Source organism: Vombatus ursinus, unplaced genomic scaffold (genome assembly GCF_900497805.2).
Source record: "Vombatus ursinus unplaced genomic scaffold, bare-nosed wombat genome assembly UNPS02014801.1, whole genome shotgun sequence".
Classification (NCBI taxonomy): Eukaryota; Metazoa; Chordata; class Mammalia; order Diprotodontia; family Vombatidae; genus Vombatus; species Vombatus ursinus.
Window position 1 is genome coordinate 7208246 of NW_020954579.1, and position 19391 is coordinate 7227636.

At 54.5% G+C, this 19391-nt stretch overlaps 2 protein-coding genes across 5 annotated transcripts; one reads left to right on the forward strand and one right to left on the reverse strand.

The window, feature by feature from the left end:
* Positions 1-136: 136 nt before the first annotated feature.
* Positions 137-7674, forward strand: GRN (granulin precursor). Of its 4 annotated transcripts, XM_027873074.1 has the most exons (14): positions 137-221; positions 1036-1251; positions 3312-3456; positions 3718-3852; positions 3971-4055; positions 4694-4806; positions 4886-5030; positions 5152-5261; positions 5471-5597; positions 5773-5870; positions 5994-6221; positions 6474-6698; positions 6827-7057; positions 7142-7674. In XM_027873074.1, the coding sequence occupies exons 3-14, from the start codon at positions 3319-3321 to the stop codon at positions 7259-7261; spliced, it is 1755 nt and encodes a 584-aa protein (XP_027728875.1). In that variant the 5' UTR covers positions 137-221; positions 1036-1251; positions 3312-3318; the 3' UTR covers positions 7262-7674. The 4 variants fall into 4 exon arrangements, with proteins under 4 accessions (XP_027728875.1, XP_027728873.1, XP_027728876.1 ...); XM_027873072.1 differs by lacking the exon at positions 1036-1251; XM_027873075.1 differs by lacking the exon at positions 1036-1251 and having other exon boundaries at positions 4697-4806.
* A 453-nt stretch (positions 7675-8127) lies between these two features.
* On the reverse strand, positions 8128-19391 carry FAM171A2 (family with sequence similarity 171 member A2). The gene is made up of 8 exons (XM_027873109.1): positions 19263-19391; positions 14981-15208; positions 14493-14585; positions 13118-13276; positions 12799-12975; positions 12550-12669; positions 10905-11037; positions 8128-10210 (listed from the first exon to the last, which is right to left on the reverse strand). The coding sequence occupies exons 1-8, from the start codon at positions 19369-19371 to the stop codon at positions 8749-8751; spliced, it is 2481 nt and encodes an 826-aa protein (XP_027728910.1). The 5' UTR covers positions 19372-19391; the 3' UTR covers positions 8128-8748.

Genomic DNA, 19391 nt, shown 5'->3' on the forward strand with positions numbered 1-19391 from the left:
TCTCGTAATTGGGGGTGGGGTGGGGGTGGCAGCGGGGGTGGGAGGGAGTCCGGTTTCTGCCGCCCCGCTGGGGGGGGGGTGAGCAGCCAATGGCGACGGGCCGGTCCCCAGCTCTCAGCCAATGGGAAAGGGGTGGGCGGGGCCTCCATACCTGGTTGGGGTCCGGTCAGAGTGTTGCGGCCCCGCAGTTTGTGGCCCTGGGCAGTGAGGGGTGTACTCAGGTAAGCGGGACTGACCCGCCATCCCCGATCTCCGACGTCACCTGAAGAGGTGGGGGACCCCGGACTGCGGGGCTCTGCTTGGGGGGGGGGGGGGGGTTGGTGGGCTCTCCATGCCTGGAAATTGGGAAGGGGGGCTTTTTAGGGGTTCAGTCCCCAAATGGGGAGCTGCTGGTCAGCGGTGACCTCAGGGACTCCCTTCCCTGCAAGAAGGGGAGCTTGCCTACGGCCCCGAGACCCCTTTGAAGTTAATGTCCCGTCTCTCCCCACCTTTAAAGTGGGCACCCTGGCGTCCTCGGGGGGACCCGTTCCCCCGTGGCGGCCCAACGTACTTTGTCCCCTGGGCTTCTCCGGGCCACGATTTACTGGGGCAGAGTCCCCAGAGCCAGGAAGCAGGCAGTAGGGAACCTGCTCCCCTCCCCCACCTCCGTCCCTAGGGAAGGGGTGAGGAGCTCCACTGGCACAGGGTTCACAATCAAGTCTCGGGCAGCCTGGCACAGCCACAGGACTGGGTCCCCTTCACCCCCTCCCCTAGTTGGCTCCGCACGTTCCTAGAAATGGAATAAGGATGAAAATCCTTTGAGAGTCTGGGTCAGGGTTCAGCGGCTCCCTAATGACTTTTCCTCCTCTGCCATTTTACAGCCTAGGGTGCAAGTCGGTCCAAAGCAAAAGCAGGAAAAGAAAGGGGGAAGAGGTTGGGAATCGGTTTTACTACAATGTGATTTCTCTCTTCATGCTGTACAGTGCAACACACACAGCTCCCCTAGGCTTGATTCCTTTTGGCAAACTCAGTGGTATTTCTCCTGTGTTATTTTAGGAGGAACCAGAGATTGGGCTTGTTTGGGGCAGGGCCTCGGGTCCAGAGAGGAAGAGAAAAAGGACCAGTTTACCCAAGTGAAAGCTTTCATCTCATCTCCCCTTAGGGGAAATAATTTTGTAGAGGCTGAGAACCTGAGAGACTTCGGTGTCTGCCCATCTCTAGGACACACATTCTGAGAGGCGGAAAGAGAATCCGGTGGAGCAGCTATTGAGTGTGGGGAAAAACAAGAAATAAAGCAAAGTGGTCCAGTGGTCCAGCTGGACTCAGGAAGCTTTGGGTTTTTCTGGGAAGAAGGAAGGGCTGAGGATGAGGAAATGAGTTTCATCGTCAAATAACTTATGTGGCAACCAGGGATGAAATGATACCTGGAAGTTTGTTTCAGAGCAGGGTTTGAGTTTACCGTCACTACTACTGTGGTGTCCCACCTGCTTAGCTAAATGTGGTTTGGGTGGCTTAGTCTCTTCTTTGTCCCTTTCCCTCCATCCCAGCTTGGGGCTATCTGGATTTCAAGGAAACTTGGTCTGTAAGAAGGGTAAAGAAGAACGTCAACCTCAAAGACCTATCCTAAAGCTGTTCTCCCCTCCCAACCCCTACCTCATCTGTGGCTTATGTCAGGAAATGATGGTGATACTTTCTCTTTCCTTGGCTGTTAGTCTTAGTGACCCTGATTTTTTTTTTCCTTCCTATTCCTTCATCTCTCCATCAATTATTGATGGAGGGGTTGAGGCAGGTAAACTTAGAAAAAGAAGAGACAACAGTTAAAACAGAAACATATCCCAGATCCCAAGAGCCTGGCCTCTCTCCAGCTTCCATTTCGGAAATTTGTTTAGTTGTTTTCAGTCATGTCTGATTCTTCGTGACCCCATTTGGGGTTTTCTTGGCAAAGGTACTGGAGTGGTTCGCCATTTCCTTCTCCAGCTCATTTTACAGATGAGGAAACTGAGGCAGACAGGGTTTAGTGACTTGTCCAGGGTCACACAGCTAAGTGTCTGAGGTCAGATTTGAACACAGGTCTTCTGACTCCAGGCCTGGCACTCTATCCACTGCACCACCTAGCTGCCTATCATCTTGGAAATACGTTCCCCAAATCCTTCCCAACCTCTTCTCGGTACAGTGGGAATGACATAAAACCCTTTTTTCCCCATCAGTTCTTAATCAAGGACTGGGCAAGGGAACCCATATAAGAGTTTCCTGCCCCTACAGCTGTCTTTCCTTTGAGGAAGTTAATATCACCCCCCAAAACCTTCTTCCTGCCCCATCCCCACTCTGTTGAAATGATTAGTCTTTTCCCTCTTTGAGGTTGAAGCAAGAGATGAACTAACAAGTCTGGACCAGTCAAGTGTGTCTTCACCACTGACATGAGACTCAGTTCCCTCTGCTGACTCATGGGTAGGGTGGGGGAGGAGGGGGACAAGAGACTCAGAAGCAGCTGTTTCAGCCCAGATGTGTCAGTATTCCAGTGTTTGGGAATAGGGGGCCACAAGGAATAAGGGCAGTAGAGAAAGTGGGGTGGGGTGGGGCATAGGAGAGCTGCAGTAGAGATGGGAGAAGCTGGTTAGATGTGGACTAGGGGTATACACTCTTCTTTACCCCTTGACTGTGCTCCTCTGTTTAGGATCGGAGGGAAGGGCGTAAGTAGAACGTGGTTGTTGGGGAAAGAAGAGCCTTGACTCACAGACTCTTTCTGCTTCCCCTTTTGAAAGTTTTCCAACCACATTGTTTCTGGTGTAATCATGTGAGCCTTTCCTCTCTCAATCAAATAGAGCTTTGAAGCAAGTTAAAACAAGAATAATTACTAGGCATGAGGACAGCAATGGGGAACGGTTCCCTTTGGAGTAACTTCCCATCTGGCTCCATCGCCCTAGTCCCTCTTTCCCAGAGGTTAGGTATAGCTGCTGGCCCCAGGAGATAATAAGTTTGAATGCCAGCTCTGCCACTGGCTACCGATGTGGCCTTGGGCAACATCCCTGGGTCCCTTAATTTCCACGTCTGTAAAATGCAGGGGTTAAACCAGATGACCTCTGAGGTCACTTCCAATTTCAGATCTGTGATCCTGACAGAGGTGCCAAAATGCCCCCTTCACGTACCCACAGGAGATTCTCTATGTGTCCAAGTTGGATTTTATCCCCCACTAGCCCTACTCTATCTATCCAGTGTCCTCCCCGAGACTCCAAGGGTCATGGCTATCAGCATAAGGTTGAGCTCTGGGTGCTTGGGGAGGACAGGAGAGAACCTATGGTGGAATTAAGCTTTGGCTTAATTTTGGCTGACAGGTGGACAATGTGGAAGCTGCTAAGCTGGCTGTCCCTGGTGACAGGACTGGTGGCTGGAATTCAATGCCCTGATGGGCAGGTGTGTCCCAAGGCCTGCTGCAGGCAACCAGAAAGAACTGGCTACCATTGCTGTGATTCACCTTGGGTGAGTACCCATCCTGGTACCCAGGAAGATGTTGCCAATCCCTTCTAACCTTGGCTGCTCCCCAGGGTCCAAAGCTATTTAGCCAGGTTCTTTCTGGTACCCATACTGCCCATAAGCAAGGATTACTGGGCAAAGCTGATTTTCCTTGCTTAGGTAAACCCAGGTATTGCCAGGAATGGTGAGTCCTGCTCATCTACAGAGATCCCTGTAAAGGAAGGAAGTGAACCCCGACCTTTACCTGGTTCTTTCCCATCCCATTAGGATTCACCGCCATCCATACCTATAGCAAAGAATGTACATCAGGGTGTCACGTGCCATGGTGATTCCCATTGCCCCATTGGCTTCTCCTGCCTTTTCACCCCTTTGGGGAACTACAGCTGCTGTCCCTATGCAGAGGTAAGGGCTGAGGGCAGGGATGGCCAAGAAGGGTTGGAGGGAGGTGTCTGGTAGAGTCTCTCCTCTCGTTGTCCCCTGCCAATGAGCTCTTCTCTGTCCCCGCCCTTCCCTGCCCCAGGCGGTGGTATGTGGTAATGGGCATCACTGCTGTCCTCGTGGCTTCCACTGCAGCCCGGATGGTCATTCCTGCTTTAAGGTACAAGGTATGAAATAGCTGGGCCTGTGGTAGAGAGGGAGGGGCAGGGGCATTGAAGGCTGAGGAAGGAATTTATCAGAGGAGGTAGTGAGATACAGAGGAAAGAATGCTGTATTTGGAATCAGAGGACCTGAGCTGGAATCCTGGCTTTGCCACTTGCTACCTGTGTAACTGTAGACAAATCACTCTGGGCCTCAGCTTTTACATCTGTTCATTGAGCGGATTGGCTTCAGACGCCTGTAAGGTACCTTCATCTCTAAAACCATGATCCAGTGAGGAGGAAACTGTTTTTCTGGGGTAGGATAGAAGTGGAAAGTGGAGTGGTGAAAGCTTCTGGGAAACTGGGACCAGGAGAGAATCCAGGTGTCTGGGCTTCAGGATCCCCATTTGTTAGAAATGGGCACCAGGGAGGGCGTTTTGGCATTAGCCTGGCATATACTTGCATTAATATTCTGGAGACTTGGGAAGATGAACCTGGCACCAAGGGTGAGTTCTTAAGGATGTGACCAGAAGGGCCACAGAAAAAGTATGGTGGCCTGTCTGCCAATCCTTCTACTCCAGTTTTGGCTAGGTGGGAAGAAAAGATGTTTGGGGAAGGAAGAGAATCGATCCAGTTAGGGAAGAGATCCTGGTTTATTGTTTCAGTAGGTGCCAGCTCCAGGGCAGTGAAATGCCCAGACAGCCAGTATGAGTGCCCCAATGAATCTACCTGCTGCATAATGCCAGATGGCTCCTGGGGCTGTTGCCCCATGCCCCAGGTACCTATTCTGGAGAACAGGTGGGAAGGGGTGGGGTATGAGTGAGACATGTAAATGATCTAAAAATCAACTTCCCTAGGCTTCTTGCTGTGAAGACAAAGTTCACTGCTGCCCCCAAGGCACCTCATGTGATGTGGCTCATGCCCGCTGCCTTACATCTGGTGGTGGCACCTACCCATTGGCACAAAAAACCCCTGCCAAAAAGATTCAGCAAGAAAAGGACGGTAAGGAACTTGGGGCAGGGGAAGGAAACCTAAGGGGTGCCTCATCCTAAGAACCTGTTTTCAGCAAAGGCCTCGTCAGGGGCCTCTTTCAGTGGTCTTCAGCCTTTTTCTCTTCTTTCAGTGATGATGGTCACCAAAGTGATTTGCCCAGATGCCCATTCCCAATGCTCTGAGGGCACCACCTGTTGCCAGCTGCCTCGTGGATCATACGGCTGCTGCCCATTGCCAAATGTGAGTGAACAAGGGGCCTAGGGATTTCACCCTCCTCTCACTCCCAGGCCACCTGGCTTCAGTCATCTCTTGGTGTGGGCACCAGGGCATCTGAGCCTGCAGGCTGGGGATGCTGCATGCTCTGCCCTCTGGTGGTGAACTTGAGCAATGACAATGGCAGACTACCTCGAGGTGGGGACCTCTCTATAGAGCCTTCTTTCCTTTCCTAGGCCATCTGTTGCCCAGACCACCAGCACTGCTGCCCTGAAGGCACTGTGTGCGACTTACAGATGAATAAATGCCTCTCCAACAAGGGGGACACCACAGACTTTGTTACCAAGCTGCCTGCAGAAACAGGTACCTGGGGAGGAGAGTGCCAGTCTAGACAGCACAGACTCATTGCGGCTCTGCCCTGCCCCTGCCACGTTCAGAGTCCTTCTTGTCCAGAGAAACGGTGTTCTGTAACCCCACCCACCCATGTGTGCCTCTCCTCTCCTGTCCTCCCCCTTCTTTCTTCTCCTCTCTCCCTCAGTGCAGGAGGTGAAATGTGATGGAGAAGTGAGCTGTCCAGATGGCAACACCTGCTGCCGCCTGCAGTCCGGGAGCTGGGGGTGTTGCCCATTTCCTGAGGTACCTGGGAGAAGCAGAGGGAGCAGGGAAGATGGGGGGAGGAGCCTCAAACTCGCCCGGTCCCCCCGTCCCCCTTGCAACTCTGGGGGTGATGGGGGTCAAAGGGCAACCTTCTGCCCCCAGGCCGAATGCTGCGAGGACCACATCCACTGCTGCCCCCATGGCTACACGTGTGACACAAGGGCAGGCCAGTGTAAACAGGGGGCCCACAGTATGCCATTGCTGGGGAGCACCATGGCTTCCCTTGCTGCTCAGGGCAATGTCCCCTGTGACAACACCACCAGTTGCCCCCCCAAGACCACCTGCTGCCTCCTAGAAACAGGATCATGGGGCTGCTGCCCTGCCCCTCAGGTACAGTGGGACCCCACTGGGGTGGAGTGTGTCTCGGATTTGGTCTGGGAGGGGGCTGAGTGAGAGCCAAGGGGAGGGAGGATGACTTTTCCTTAGAAGGAGGGAATTCTGGATTCTCTCCAGTCTGGCCCAGCTCTCTAAGGAGAAAGTGCAGCCCAGGAAGAGAAGATGGGAGTTCCCCAAGAAAGTCGGGGATGGGCTGAGAGAGCAGCCCTTTCCTGAGCTCTTGCTCCTCCTCCTCCCCCAAACTAGGCCGTATGCTGTCCTGATCACAAGCACTGCTGCCCCCATGGCTACATCTGTGGCCCGGAGGGGTGTAAGACTGAGCATCACGTAGTGCCCTGGCTGCGGAAGATGCCAGCTCGCCCCAATCTGATGTCTACCTCGGTGGATTGTGACCAGCACACCAGGTGCCCAGATGGACAGACCTGCTGTCCCAGCCTTCGAGGGGGCTGGGCCTGCTGCCAGCTGCCCCACGTGAGTCCCTGCCTGTCTCTCCCCATGGTAGGGCCTTCTCTATCCCGTCCTGGGGCCTCGACAGTGTCCGTGGAAGTGAGCAGGAAGGGAGGCTAGAGCCCCAAGGAGCCCATGCTTGCTTCTTCCAGGCTGTGTGCTGTGAGGATCGGGAGCACTGCTGCCCATCAGGCTACACCTGCAATGTGAAGGCCAGGTCCTGCGAAAAACAAGGCTGGGCCCAGCCCCCCGCCTCCTCCCTGCCCCTCACGCTGGCGATGGACCAGGGAGATGTGAAGTGCGAGGGCAGGCACTATTGCCACAGCTACCAGACCTGCTGCCAGAACAGCATGGGGAACTGGGCATGCTGCCCACTCTATAAGGTCTGTGCCTTGCCCCTCATCCGCGTTGTGAAATTGCTCCCTGGTGAAATTGCTCCCCGCCCCTCATGTGCCTTCTCCTTCCAGGGTGTGTGCTGTGCCGATGGCCAGCACTGCTGCCCCAATGGCTTCCGCTGCGGGGCCAAGGGCACCAAGTGTATCCGAAGGAAGAGCCTCCAATGGGATGACCTCCGCACTCTGCTGTGAGCGGGACGGGACCCCGGGGGCTCACCGCTCTCACCCAAGTGCTCCACCCCAGCCGTGAGGACAGTGCTGGTGGAGTACATTGCTCAGGCCTCCTCAGGTGTGGGCTCCCCCACACTGGGTCTTCTTCACAGTCATTAACCTCTGTGGGAGGAATGCCAGTCCATGCTTTCTCCCCAGGTACCTCCTTTCCCCCTCAGATCCCAGCCTCAGCCCCCAGGGGGTTGGGATGGGCAGCACAGAGGCAAGGGGGAAGCCTCTGTCGCTGTGATTCTCCATGGCCATTCGTCAGCTCGGTTTGGGGTGAGGTTCCCCTTAACTCTGAGGGTTCCATTGTCCAGCCTCTTTCCTCCTGTACCCAGCGGGGATGTTTGAGAGGGGATGCTACCACAATAAAATTTCTACAGTTTGGTAAAGTGCTTCTCTGTTGCTGGGCTGGGCCTGCAGGGGGAAAGCCACGGTGGGGGGTGGAGGTGGGGAGTAATTTTCTTTCTCTGCAATCACTGACACCTCCCTTTCCCTTTCCAAGTGGCCCTCTCTGTTGCGTTTACTTGGCTCCTGCAGCAGGGGCCATCTCCCTCGGTCCCCCCCTCTTCCCAAGAAAGGAGAATGCCAGCATCAGTCAGTGTCAATGGTTTTTATGTATTGTCTCTCAAGCCAGCCCTTTGGTTCCCCTCATCTCTCCCGATGCAGCCTGCCTGTGGCACTCCTGGCAGCGGCCTAGACCAGGTTGTTCTAGAGGACGTGATGCCAACTTCCCAGGCTGGTGAACAAGCAGCACACATGCCAAGCCCTCCCTCCCTCCCCTTTGCCCCTACTCCTGGCCCAGGGATCCTGTCCTCCCTCAAGCTCCCCTCCCCTCCCCTGGCTCTGACCAGTCTCCCTACCCCCATCTTCCCCACAATAGAGCTTTCTATATACAGGGTATTTGTACAAATGATGGGAGTCTCTCCCTTCCCCCCAGCCTCCAAAAGGGTTTTGTTTTTTTTTAAGGTTTGGGACCAGGCATTCCTTTTCATGGACCTTGAAAGCCCTAGTCCCTCTCCCTCCCGGGTTGCCAGGGAGAAAAGGCACTTGGGGGGGGTAACCCCCAGCATAGCATGGTAATGTTGGGAGGTCAGGGACAAATCCCTCCCCTCCCACCTTCTCCCCCTCCTCATAGCCTGTCTTCCCCCACCAATCACCCTCCCCTTCCCCCTGAGGCATTCTCCTGGCAACTCCAAGAACCCCAGGGAAAGGAAAGGGGAGCGGTGCAGATTTACAGGCCTAGCCCCTGGCCTCCCTCCCATCCCAGACACTATACAGCCCTAGATGACTAAGGACCATTTTAAGGGCTTCACCAGACACCTCTTCAAGGTTGGCGCTGCCTGCTGGGGCACCTGGGTATCACCTATCCCTGGCACCGACACTCTGGAAAGGGTGTGCGTTTGAGGAGGGCCCAAGTCTTGGGCACCCCCAATGCCACCACAGTGCCAGCTCTAGGGGAGGGGTTACTTAACATTGAACACCATCAATGGCCTCTCCTCCCTCCTCTGCCAGGGGCTTTTCTTATCCCCAGCCTCATCGCCCACCTCGACGCCCAGCTCGTCCTCGGGGCTGGTGAGGGAGTCCCGCCGCAGCTCACTGGCACTGCTGCGGGAGCTGTCTCCCCGACTGCGGCCCCGGCCCCTGGGCACTGTGGCCGCCCGGCCCTCTGGTGCAACTGCTTCATCCAGCAGTGGAGTCAGGGAGTTGTCCTCTGGGGAGCAGAGGCCAGTGCGGCTCTCACTGCTGCTGGGCTCTGTGTCCTCGCTCAGGGCCAGGCGGGGCGGGGCTGGTGGGGGGGCCGGAGTTGGGGCTGGGGCCCGCTCTTCCCCCCGGGGGCCCTGTGGCCTTCGCCGAGGCAGGGGCCTGGCCTCGTGCACATCCACGCCCGAGTCCAGGCTGGCATCGGTGCTTCGCCCACCGCTGCCCCCACCTGCCTGCAGGTCAATGTAGGAATGGCGCACCTGGGAGTTGGAGCGCCCATCCAAAGACACAAACCATGCCCGTGGGTGGGGCTTCACCCCCAACTCTAGCAGCTTTTTCTCAGTGAGGGCCTGCAGCTCTCCATTCAGCTGGGCCATGGTAGACTCATTGAAGAGGACAGGAATGGTGACAGAGCCACTGACTGGTGTGGATCGGGCACCTGCCCAGCTCTCTCCACTTTCACTGCCTGCACCTGGGTGGCCCTGCAGGAGCTGGCGCTGGGGGTCAGGTTGAGGAAAGGGCCGGGCAGGGCCTTGAGTGGCCCCTTCAGGTGGGGCGGACTCCTCTCCCGAGGCTGTACCCGACTCCCCTAGCCTCACATAGTGGGCGGGGATGACCAGAGTAGGCATGACATTTCGGTAGACACTGTCCTTCAGGTGGTCAATGGATCCACAGAAGATCAACTGGCCAGCCTGGCTGAGGGACGGTGGGCGGGACAGCTGGTCCACAGACTGGGAGAGCAGGAAGTCAGGGGCCTTGCCTTCTGTGTTAGCTTTGTGCCCTAAGAAGTGGTCAAAGGGGGAGGGCAGCGGAGGTGGGGATGGAGGATCGTGGATGTAGGTGGCTCCTCCCACGGCCCGACGGGGGTACTCTTCCAGGTTTGGCTCCAGTCCCCCAGCACCCTCCACAGAGCGGGCTCCCTTAAGACCTGCCCCCTCAGCTGCCCGAGCACAAGGGGGCTCTGCTGATACCCGGCCAGCTGGGCGAGGCTTGGCACGGAAGAAGTCATCTCTGGAGCTGGCCAGGTCTCGGGAGCTGGAGAAGGCAGAATGCAGGGCCCCAGGAGGTGGTGCTTCAGGGTCCCCTGTGGAAGGAGGCTCCAGGGATCCCCCGCAGATCAGGTGGAGCTGAGACATCGAGGTGGCCTGGTCCTTCTTGTTACTTTCCAGGGGCCCAGAGAGAGGCAGCTTATGCAGCTGCTGCCGTGGTTTCAGGCAGCGCCTTCTGTGGATTAAGGGGACACAGCATGGGCATTCAGTGAAAGCGAAGGGCTGGTTGGGATGAGGGTTGGCACTGAAAAAGATGCCCTTTTCCCTTCCCTCCAGGGTGAGGAGTGAGAAGGAAATGGGGAGTACCTGGCCTGGGGTCTAGGAAAAGATTCCTGTTCAGAGTATGACTTGGGTATATCTAGGAAAGGGGGGGGGGGGTTGGGGCAGCTAGGTGGCGCAGTGGATAGAGCACTGGCCCTGAATTCAGGAGGACCTGAGTTCAAATACGGCCTCAGACACATAACACTTACTAGCTGTGTGACCCTGGGCAAGTCACTTAACCCCATTGCCTAGCCAAAAAAAAGAAAAAAAAAGAAAGGAAGGGGGGGGTGGAGAAGAAAATAGCAAATCACTCCAGTATCTTTTCCAAGAAATCCCTATAGACAGTAGGGTCCATGGGGTCACAAAGAATTGGACACGACTGAACAATTAAACCACAGCAGGAAAAGGGCAGCCTGTGCTAGGGAGTGGAGTTGAGGACCCAGGGCATGTCCACAGGGTGATATGCAGGGTTGGGGAAGGAGGTTGGGGCCTGTGATGAGAGGCGAGAGCTAAGGTGTCTGAAGGGGAGAGGTGTGGGGGCCAGGGAGTATGGGTTATGGGGCTGAGGGGGATGGGGTGGGGGGGCAAAGTCGGAGCTGCCCTCTAACCTGCAGTAGTAGATGAGAAGGCAGAGCAAGCTGAGCACAAGCAAAGCCAGGGCTCCCAGGATGGTGAGCAGGAAGATGGTGTGGTAGGTGCTGATGTCTTTAATGCCTGACGTGACAGTCACCAGCCCTGTGCCTGGAGAGGAGGAGGGAGGACCACTGGTCTCATCGCTCTGCCCCATCCCCATGTCACAGACCCTGTGGCACTCCCTACACAGACTCAGCCACATCACCCCACCACTTAAAATCCTTCGGTCGTCCTTTGCCCAGCATTCAAGGCTCTTCACAACCTGGTACCATCCTAACTTTCCAACCTTATCAAATATTACTGCCCTTCCTATACTTTACACTCCAGCCAAAGTGGGCAGCTAGGTGGCTTGGTACACAGAGTGCTGGGTCAGGAGTCAGGAAGACTCATCTTGAGTTCAAATGTGACCTCAGATGCTTACTCTAGCTGTGTGACCCTGGGCAAATCACTTAACCCTGTTTGCCCTTACTCATCTGTAAAATGAGCTGGAGAAGGAAATGGCAAATTATTCCAGTATCTCTGCCAAGAAAACCCCAAATGGGATCACGAAGAGTCAGATATGACTGAAAAATGACTGAACAACAACAAATTGGATGACTTGACATCCCCTGTATATATCATATCTTTTACTTACACTCTTCCCTAATCCTAGAACACCCTCTCAGATCCTTCTTTACTTGTTTGTATTTCTACTCATTTTTTAAAACCTTCAAGTGCGACATTGCTACCTCCTCTAGAAATCCTTCTCTGACCCCTCCTCACCTTCCAAACCCAAATATAATAATCTCTTCCCCCTTGGACCTCTCCAGCACTTGTCATCCATCTATCATAATTATATCTGCATTTGTCTTATCTTTGACTAGATTGCAGGTTCTAAGAGGCAGAGACTATAGTTTTTTTTTTTTTTGGGTGGGGGGGTAGGCAATGGGGTTAAGTCACTTGCCCAGGGTCATACAGCTAGTAAGTGTCTGAGGCCACATTTGAACTGAGGTCCTCCTGACTCCAGGGCTGGTGCTCTATTCACTGCACCACTTAGCTGCCCTCCGAGACTATGTTTTATCTAACCTATTGGGGCAGTCTAGTGATGCAGTGGATAGAGCACTGGCCCTGGAGTCAGAAGGACCTGAGTTCAAATCTGGCCTCAGACACTAGCTATATGACCCTGGGCAAGTCATTTAACCCCATTGCCTCCAAAACAAATCTAAATTATTGCCCCCAAGAGGTTAGCACAGTGCTCTGTGCATAGTAGGCATGTAGAAGATTTCTTCAGTCTAGGAGGGGAAAGATACTGACTTTGCCTACAGAGGATCCAGGTTCCAATCTCACCGCTGCTACTTTGAAGATGTGTGACCCTGGGCAAGTCTCTTGACTTCTATGCTTCAGAGTTGAGAAAAGATGCTGGGGTATAATGAAGGGGCAGAGATAAGAGGTGAGAGCCAAGATATCTGGAGGGTAGAGGCACCTTCGTTTCTTCACGTGTAAAACAAGAGTTTTGGACTAGCTGATCTCTAAGGGCCTTCCAGCTTTCAGTCTATGATCTGATGATCCCTCATGTCCCTTTCCCCCAAGCCCTCCCAACCTCTCCTAGGTGTGGCCCCACCAGCCCCACTGTCTCCTCACCAGAATAGGCAGGGGATGCCAGGGCAGCAGCCCAGTAGCCCAGCTGAGGGGAGACAAAGGTCCAGTAGAGTTGCCTTCCCTCCCTTCTGATCAGGCCTGTCCCATTTCGTACCCAAAGTCCTGGTGGCAGAGAATGAGACAATGAAATCAGGGGAGTTACTTATGAACTCTCTACCCAATGAGGCTCCCCTTCTTTCCCATCTCCTCTCCTCTCCCCATCCAGCGATGGCCCTGCAGCCCAAGACGTACCGCTCTTGGGGTCAAATCTCCAGGCAGGAATACTACTGGTACCAAGGGCTCGCGGTCCAGGGGGAAGGGGCAGTGAGAAGTGCACGGGCCCTGAGAGTGGCACCTCTGTGCCATTGCCAGTCAGCAGGTGGACGCTTACCGCAGCCAGGGGTGCCAGCTCCAGCCAGGAACTGTTGGCTGCAGAAGGATGAGAATATAGAGGCGGGGGTGGGAAATGGGGCTGACCCAATAGGACCCCTCTCCTCCTCCCCGCATTTCTCTGATAGTCTCCCTCTTCCCCTCCCTGGTCTCATCCTCAGCTATCCCGAACCTGTCTTACCTGAACTATTGCCTTCAGTGCCCAGGAAGGCGGGGAAGGCCCTCATCTCCTGTTCTGTGCTGGCAGGTGTAAGCGAGGCCCAGAGTTGGCTGTAGGTGGAGCTTCGGGGAAGACGAGCAGCCCGGCGTTGGAACTGTACCCAGGGCTGAGAGCGGGCTCCTGGGACAGGGCAGACAGAGGGGTGGGCAAGGAACCAATATTTGCAGATTGCTCATTGTCTCGCTATTGATATATACAAGTATATATACAGCATATGGGAGCTCCAATCTGATCTTTGCTATTGATTGTGTGACACTTAGGTTCTAGGAAGCATTGGAGTCAGGAAGACTGGAGTTCAAATCCTGCCTCAGTCACTCACTAGCAGTGTGACCCTGGTCAAGTCACTTAACCTCTAATCAGCCTCAGTTTCCTCAGTGCTGAATCCATTTGAATCTGCATCTCTTTGTATTCCCAGCACTTAACACAGGACCTATCACATACTGTTACTTAGTCTAGCTCTTCATGGCACCATGGATCACATTGTCCATGGGGTTTTCTTGGCAAAGATACTGGAGTGGTTCGCCATTTCCTTCTTCAGTAGATGAAGGCAAACAGAGATGAAGTGACTTGCCCAAGGTCACACAGCTAATAAGTGTCTGAGACTGGATTTGAACTCAGATCTTCCTGACTTCAGGCCCAGCACTCTATCAACTGAGCCATCTAGCTATCCCCACCTGTCGCACAGAAAATATTTAATAAATGTTTGTTGACTGACTGACTTGGAGACAGGAAGACCTGGAATTTGAGGGCTGGAGTTGGAGGAGGCAGGAAGAGTCCATTCTAGGAATAGGGTGTTATATTAACAAAAGCAGAGGGAGAGACAGGAAAGGACAGGTTAAGAACAGGGTCTTATAGAAAAAATCCCATTTAGCTAGAATGTTGACTACATGACAAAATGTGAAAGGAGGCTAGAAGGGTAGGTTGTGGGGCCAGAGTAAAGAGAGACTTGAGAGTCAGGCTGTGTGGTTTCTGTAGTTGGTCCATGATGGGGAGCCACTGAAGATTAATGAGCAGAGGAGTGGCGCATTAGGAAGATTACCAAGGCAGCAGAATGTGGAGGATGGACTGGAGAGGGGATAAAGTAGAGGCCATCTAGGAGGCTATTGCAATAGTTTAGACAAAAAAAGCCGGGGGCCTGAGCTAGAAGGCTTGCAGTAGCAGTGGAAGGGCTGACTAAAGGTATGTGGAGGAGTCTGTGACTTGGGACTGGGGGTGCCACTGAAGAAGATGAGGAAGGACAGCTTCCTTGGGGTTGAGGAGACCTACGGTGTGTGTTCCAGTGGAAGAGCTCAGTCAGGATTCTGCATGGGGCAAGTCACAGAAGGGGACATCTTACCTGGGGAGCCCAGCAGAATGTGGACTAGGTCCTCATAGAGGATGAGGGTGGCAGGGCGCTCAGGAAGCAGGTAGAGGCTGACGGAGGCATACACTGTGGGAAGGGTGGAGGCCATCTGTTTCAATGAGGTGCTTCTCCAAGGCCACATCCCCCCAATTCTCTACCCATCACATAGAACCCTTTCCTTAAGGTTTTCCTTCTCCTGACCAGCTCAGGAGCGCACAAGACAAATATTTTTGCATTCTCCCCTACATAGAGGCACTTCCCAAACTGGGGGAAGGTAAAAGGGACCCCTCCCCCTCCACTCCCACAGCTTTATCTGTAAGCTATCTGGGCCTCCCCCACCCCAGCAGTCCCAGCCTGGGTTGCAGCTGCTCCAACAGCAGGGCCCTCCTGTCTATTTTGGGAAGGGGCTGAGGGTCAGCTGGCCAGGGAGGAGTGGGGAAATAATGCTCTCTCCCAGCCTCACCCAACACACCCACACTCACAGGGCAGCTTGTCGACACGCCAGGGCACCGAGTTGGTGAGGAAGCCAGGCTGGGCAGCAGTGACCAGCACCCAGGTGCCCAGGCGATAGTTGAGAGGCAGCATAGCCACCCCCTCTGCATCGGTGGTGCCTGTGGCCAGCAGGGTCCGGTTCCCAAACACATCTACAGAGGCCCGTGATAGGGGGGCTAGTTCCCCACTGACATACACCTGGACCTTGATGAGCACCTCTGTTGGGAGAGACAAGAGTCAAGGCCTAGGAGGTCTGGAGGCTGGGAAGGTCAAGAACTGGGGAGCTGTCCAGGCTGAGAGACAAGATATGATGGTGGGACAACAGAAGGACAGGAAAGTCAGGAATTTGGGGAGACGTGGTAGGAGGGACAAAGTGTATGAAAAGGTGGGAAAGGGTGGGGTTATATTTGGGGGATGGCAGTCCAAAAGCTACAGAGCGCTATTTGGGGAGAGGAGATTTAGTCGAAGAGATGGCTTGAGCACAGAGCAATCAGGTGCAGGGAAAAGGCTGAGAGACAGGTTTGAAGGGAGGACTGAGGAAACCCAGATGGAAGAGTGGGAAACCAGGGGGAGAAGGCTGGCCAGAAGAGCGAACTGGCATAGAGGGCTGAGGGATCCAAATCGAAGAAAAGTTGAAGGGAGGGATTTTAGAGATTAGATGACAAGAGGGGATTTGTGGTCCATGAGCCTACACCATCCATCCAGTCCCCAAGTCGCGAATCCTACAATTCCTCCCTCCAGAGAATCCTTTGGCTTGTGGTCCCCTACATAGGGGGTTTCCTTCTGTTGCACCCATGAAAACCCTTCAATTTCCAGACGTGTCTCTTGGTACTCCCTAACCCATAGTTTGTCCTTCCCTGGGAGCTGGCCAGCATCACCCACCCCCAGCCAAGCTGCCGTTGCTATGACGATGCCCTCATTCCTCCTGGGAGGGCTCTGTGTAGGAGCTGGGGCCCCAGGGAAGAGGCAAGGGGGGTTGAGGGATTGTTACCAGAGCACAGGGGGAGGGACCCCAGGTGTCCTGCCAGCTCCAGCCAGACATCCCCCCCCCCATTCCCCACATCTTTTGGGAGCTCAGGGGCCTCCCTCAAAAGTCCAGTCCCCTAACCCTGAACATTTACCCACCACTTCTATTTAGCCAAGAGCTGAAAATGTCCTAGCCAGAGCAGAGTCAGAACATGGGGCCAAGAGCAAGGCATTCTTAAAAGACCTGCGATGGGATAGCAAAGTGGAAGTGGGGCTGGGCAAGAAATGAAAAGCAGTCCTAGACTATGTCTAAAATTGAGGTGCAGGATCAGGGACCTGGGTAACCCAAGCTAGTCCCTCTTAGGGGGACTCTGATATACCTGTGTGACCTTGGTTAAGTCTTTACCCTCTCTGGGCTTTAGTTTCCTCATCTGTAAAGAGAGGGAGTTGAACTAATGACTTCTGAGGGGCTCTTAAACTCAGATCTTTGGACTTGTGTTGTCGATTTTTTGATATTTTGATTTTTTTGTATTTTAACATAATTGGTTTTCTTTGCAAGCCTATAGATTTTATTTTCTGCATTGAAAAACATTATTCTGGGAAGGAGTCCATAGACTTCACCAGATTGCCAAAGGGGTCCCTGACACAGAAGAGGTTCAGGAATCCCGCTCCACAGCTATGAACTTACAAGCCTACGCTTGGCATCACTGGAGGCAGTTACTGAAGGTGGAGTATGAAAGCCACGCTGGCTGTCAGAAGCACCCACAGTGGCTGACAGGTGCTCCCTAGATTTGGCATCTAGCTCCTGGGCATATGTGGCTATGCCTGCCCCTGGCATCCTATCCCAGCTGTTGATCTTTCTCAAAGCCTCCAACCCTGTGACTATCCTATTCCTGCCCATAGAGGTCTACAGAGGTCAGTCCCCTCCCTCCCCTGGAATTCTCACCTAGCTCCTCCTGGCAAAAGCCTCTCTGAGCCCCTCACTCTGATGGTCCCCAGAGGTGGCAGGGCCCCTCAGTCTCAAGAGGAATTCAGAGAAGCTTTCGGTGGGGTTGGGCCTGGTTGAGAACAGCTGGACTCAACAGCTGGGAGATCTGGGGGGAGGGAGGGGACACTTGGGGGTCTGGAATGTAACCACTTTAGGGAATGTCTCAGGCTCCAGGGCACTATGGCCAGAGCCTCTAAGGGTTTCCCAAAAAGGCAGCATTTAGAAGGAACACACCACAGATAGGAGTTGGGGGGGGGGGGAGAGACAGAGAGACAGAGAAAGAGAAACAGAGACAGAGAGAGAGAGAGAGAGAGGATGAACTAGGGATTTACCAAGGTCCAAAGTGATAACTAAACCAAATATCCTAACTCTCATACCAGAGCCTAAGGGTTCCTCACTAGAGCCTTGGGGCAGGCCCAAGTCCTAAACTCTGCTCCTGGCCACCCCCTATCCCTATCCTGCTACTCTAAAACCTGACAAATAGTCAGGGATGCTGTGCACCATAGAGACTCTTCCCTTGGGAGACTGGGGAAGAAAGGACTATGTCATAGAGGTAGAAACCCCCAATATCCGAGGGGGAAAAGTAGTATTCCCGGGTAGGGGATATCTTCAAGGTGATGGCTCACCATCTTAAGGAGGCAGTCATAAGCTCTCAGCCTCTCTGTGACCCAGGATATCCCTGGTTTGCCATGCAGGGAGCTACTCTACTCAACTTCCCCTGGAATCTAGGACCTGTCCTGCCCCCCTCCCATATTTAACTTACTATATATTTCATTTTCTCTCACCCCAGGGGCTCAGCTCTGCCTCTTTCCAGGAGGAAATCCTGTCCGCTTTCCCAGCCAGACTCCCTTCCCCCTGCTTTTCCTGCTGAGCTCCTGGGGGAGGGAGGGGAAATACTGTGCTCAGAACAGCAAGTCAACCTCTCCCCTATACCCACCCCAAGCCCCAGAGGGACAGGAGGTGGAGGAGGATTAAAGGCACAACCTAACTGATGGGGGAAGGAGGTGAATTCCACCCCAAGCAACAGAGACTCCCCCTCTGGGGGAGAGGGAGCAGAGGGGCAGCAGCTGACAGAGAGAGGTGTGTGTATATCTGTGTGTGAGTAGGAGGATTAAATACATCCGGCAGTGGCTGGAGACTGGAAGAGCCAGGGATGGGCAGGGCCCAAATAATGGGGGCCCAGTGTCAGGAGCCCTTGTGAGGGAGCTTGGCAGGAAATCTGTTTCTTTCCCCGAAATCCTCCACTCCTTGCAAGGACCCAGGAGATGAAAGGGAGAAGGGAGGAGAAACCCAGCTTCTACAGCCGCTTTACAAACCCTGAGCCTAAGGAAGGACTGAAGTGTGTCCTCCATGCTAAGGGGAGAAAAGTGTAGGGAAACTGAGGCACAAGAGGGAGGAATAGTCCAGTCTGGGCTAACCTGAGACTCAGGCCACCAGCCTCCTTCGCCTCCTATTCTCCAGACTGTCCCATAGTATGTTTCCCATTGTAGATCTATGGTTTCCAATGTAGACCAGCCTGATGAGTCCCACACCCTACAGTGCCCTCAGAGTTCACAAGGAATGCAGGGACCTGTGTCCCTCCTGTTCTAGTCCCCTACCTTCAACACAAACCTGCTCCCTCCTCATCAATACTCATTTTGAAATTGTACACCCCATACTCAATCCTGTATCAAGGTGGGGGTGGTCTCAGAGCCTAGAAGGAAGAAGGGGACCAATGGGGGTATCCAATCTTTAATAGTGGGGCTGGTGTCAGGGCCCAGAGGGGACCAGTGAGTGACCCAACATCTAGCAGCGGGGTTATTTGTCAGGGGCGGGGAGGGAGGGAGAGGGATGGGGGGGACCAAAGAGGGGTCTCCACATCTAGCAAAGCAGTAGGTGTCAGGCCCCAGAGGGGACAGAGGGGAGATCAACGGGGGACCCCTCATCCAGTAGTAAGATGGGTGTCTTAGGCAGACAATGGCTCAGGCAGTGCCCGTTTGGGTGGGCCAAAGGGGGAAGAAACCCATGGAGGGAGGAGGTTTCGGGGAGCCTCTGCCCTCCCCATTGTGTCTCTCTTCCCGACACCCCGGCCCCGCCCCTGCTCCCCATCGCCCCTCCAGCACAGGATCCACGCCCCCCAATAGAGCGAGGAAATCTGCCTGGCCCCCTCCCCCCAGGTCCAATAGCTTTCTGGGCATCCTTGGGGGAGGGGGCTGAGGTGGGATTTGGGGCTGCAGGAGAATGGAGGAAGAGAGAATGGGAGGGGGGTTCTGCAGGGAAGATAGGGGCCTGGCGAGGCCGGGCTCCCCCGCCCGGGCCCTGGGGGCCCCTGTACTCACCCTGCGGGTTGGGGGGCTCCGGAGGGGACTTGCCCCGGGCTCGGGAAGCGTCTCCGAAGAGCAAGGGCAGCAGGAGCAGCAGGAGAAGACGCCCGCTCCGCGGCGGCATCCTGGCAGCCCCGGCAGCTA

What these genes read in the sequence shown, in the direction of transcription:
- FAM171A2 (XM_027873109.1), bottom strand. Translation starts at nt 19,371, where the DNA reads ATGCCGCCGCGGAGCGGGCGTCTTCTCCTGCTGCTCCTGCTGCCCTTG. An exon ending in GGCATCCCCTGCCTATTCTG is followed by an intron (nt 11,038 to 12,549) that starts GTGAGGAGACAG and finishes CCTCCTCTCCAG; the next exon opens with GCACAGGGCTGGTGACTGTC. An exon ending in CTTCTCATCTACTACTGCAG is followed by an intron (nt 10,211 to 10,904) that starts GTTAGAGGGCAG and finishes CTTAATCCACAG; the next exon opens with AAGGCGCTGCCTGAAACCAC.
- GRN (XM_027873074.1), top strand. Translation starts at nt 3,319, where the DNA reads ATGTGGAAGCTGCTAAGCTGGCTGTCCCTGGTGACAGGACTGGTGGCT. An exon ending in ATTGCTGTGATTCACCTTGG is followed by an intron (nt 3,457 to 3,717) that starts GTGAGTACCCAT and finishes CCATCCCATTAG; the next exon opens with GATTCACCGCCATCCATACC. An exon ending in CATGCTGCCCACTCTATAAG is followed by an intron (nt 7,058 to 7,141) that starts GTCTGTGCCTTG and finishes TTCTCCTTCCAG; the next exon opens with GGTGTGTGCTGTGCCGATGG.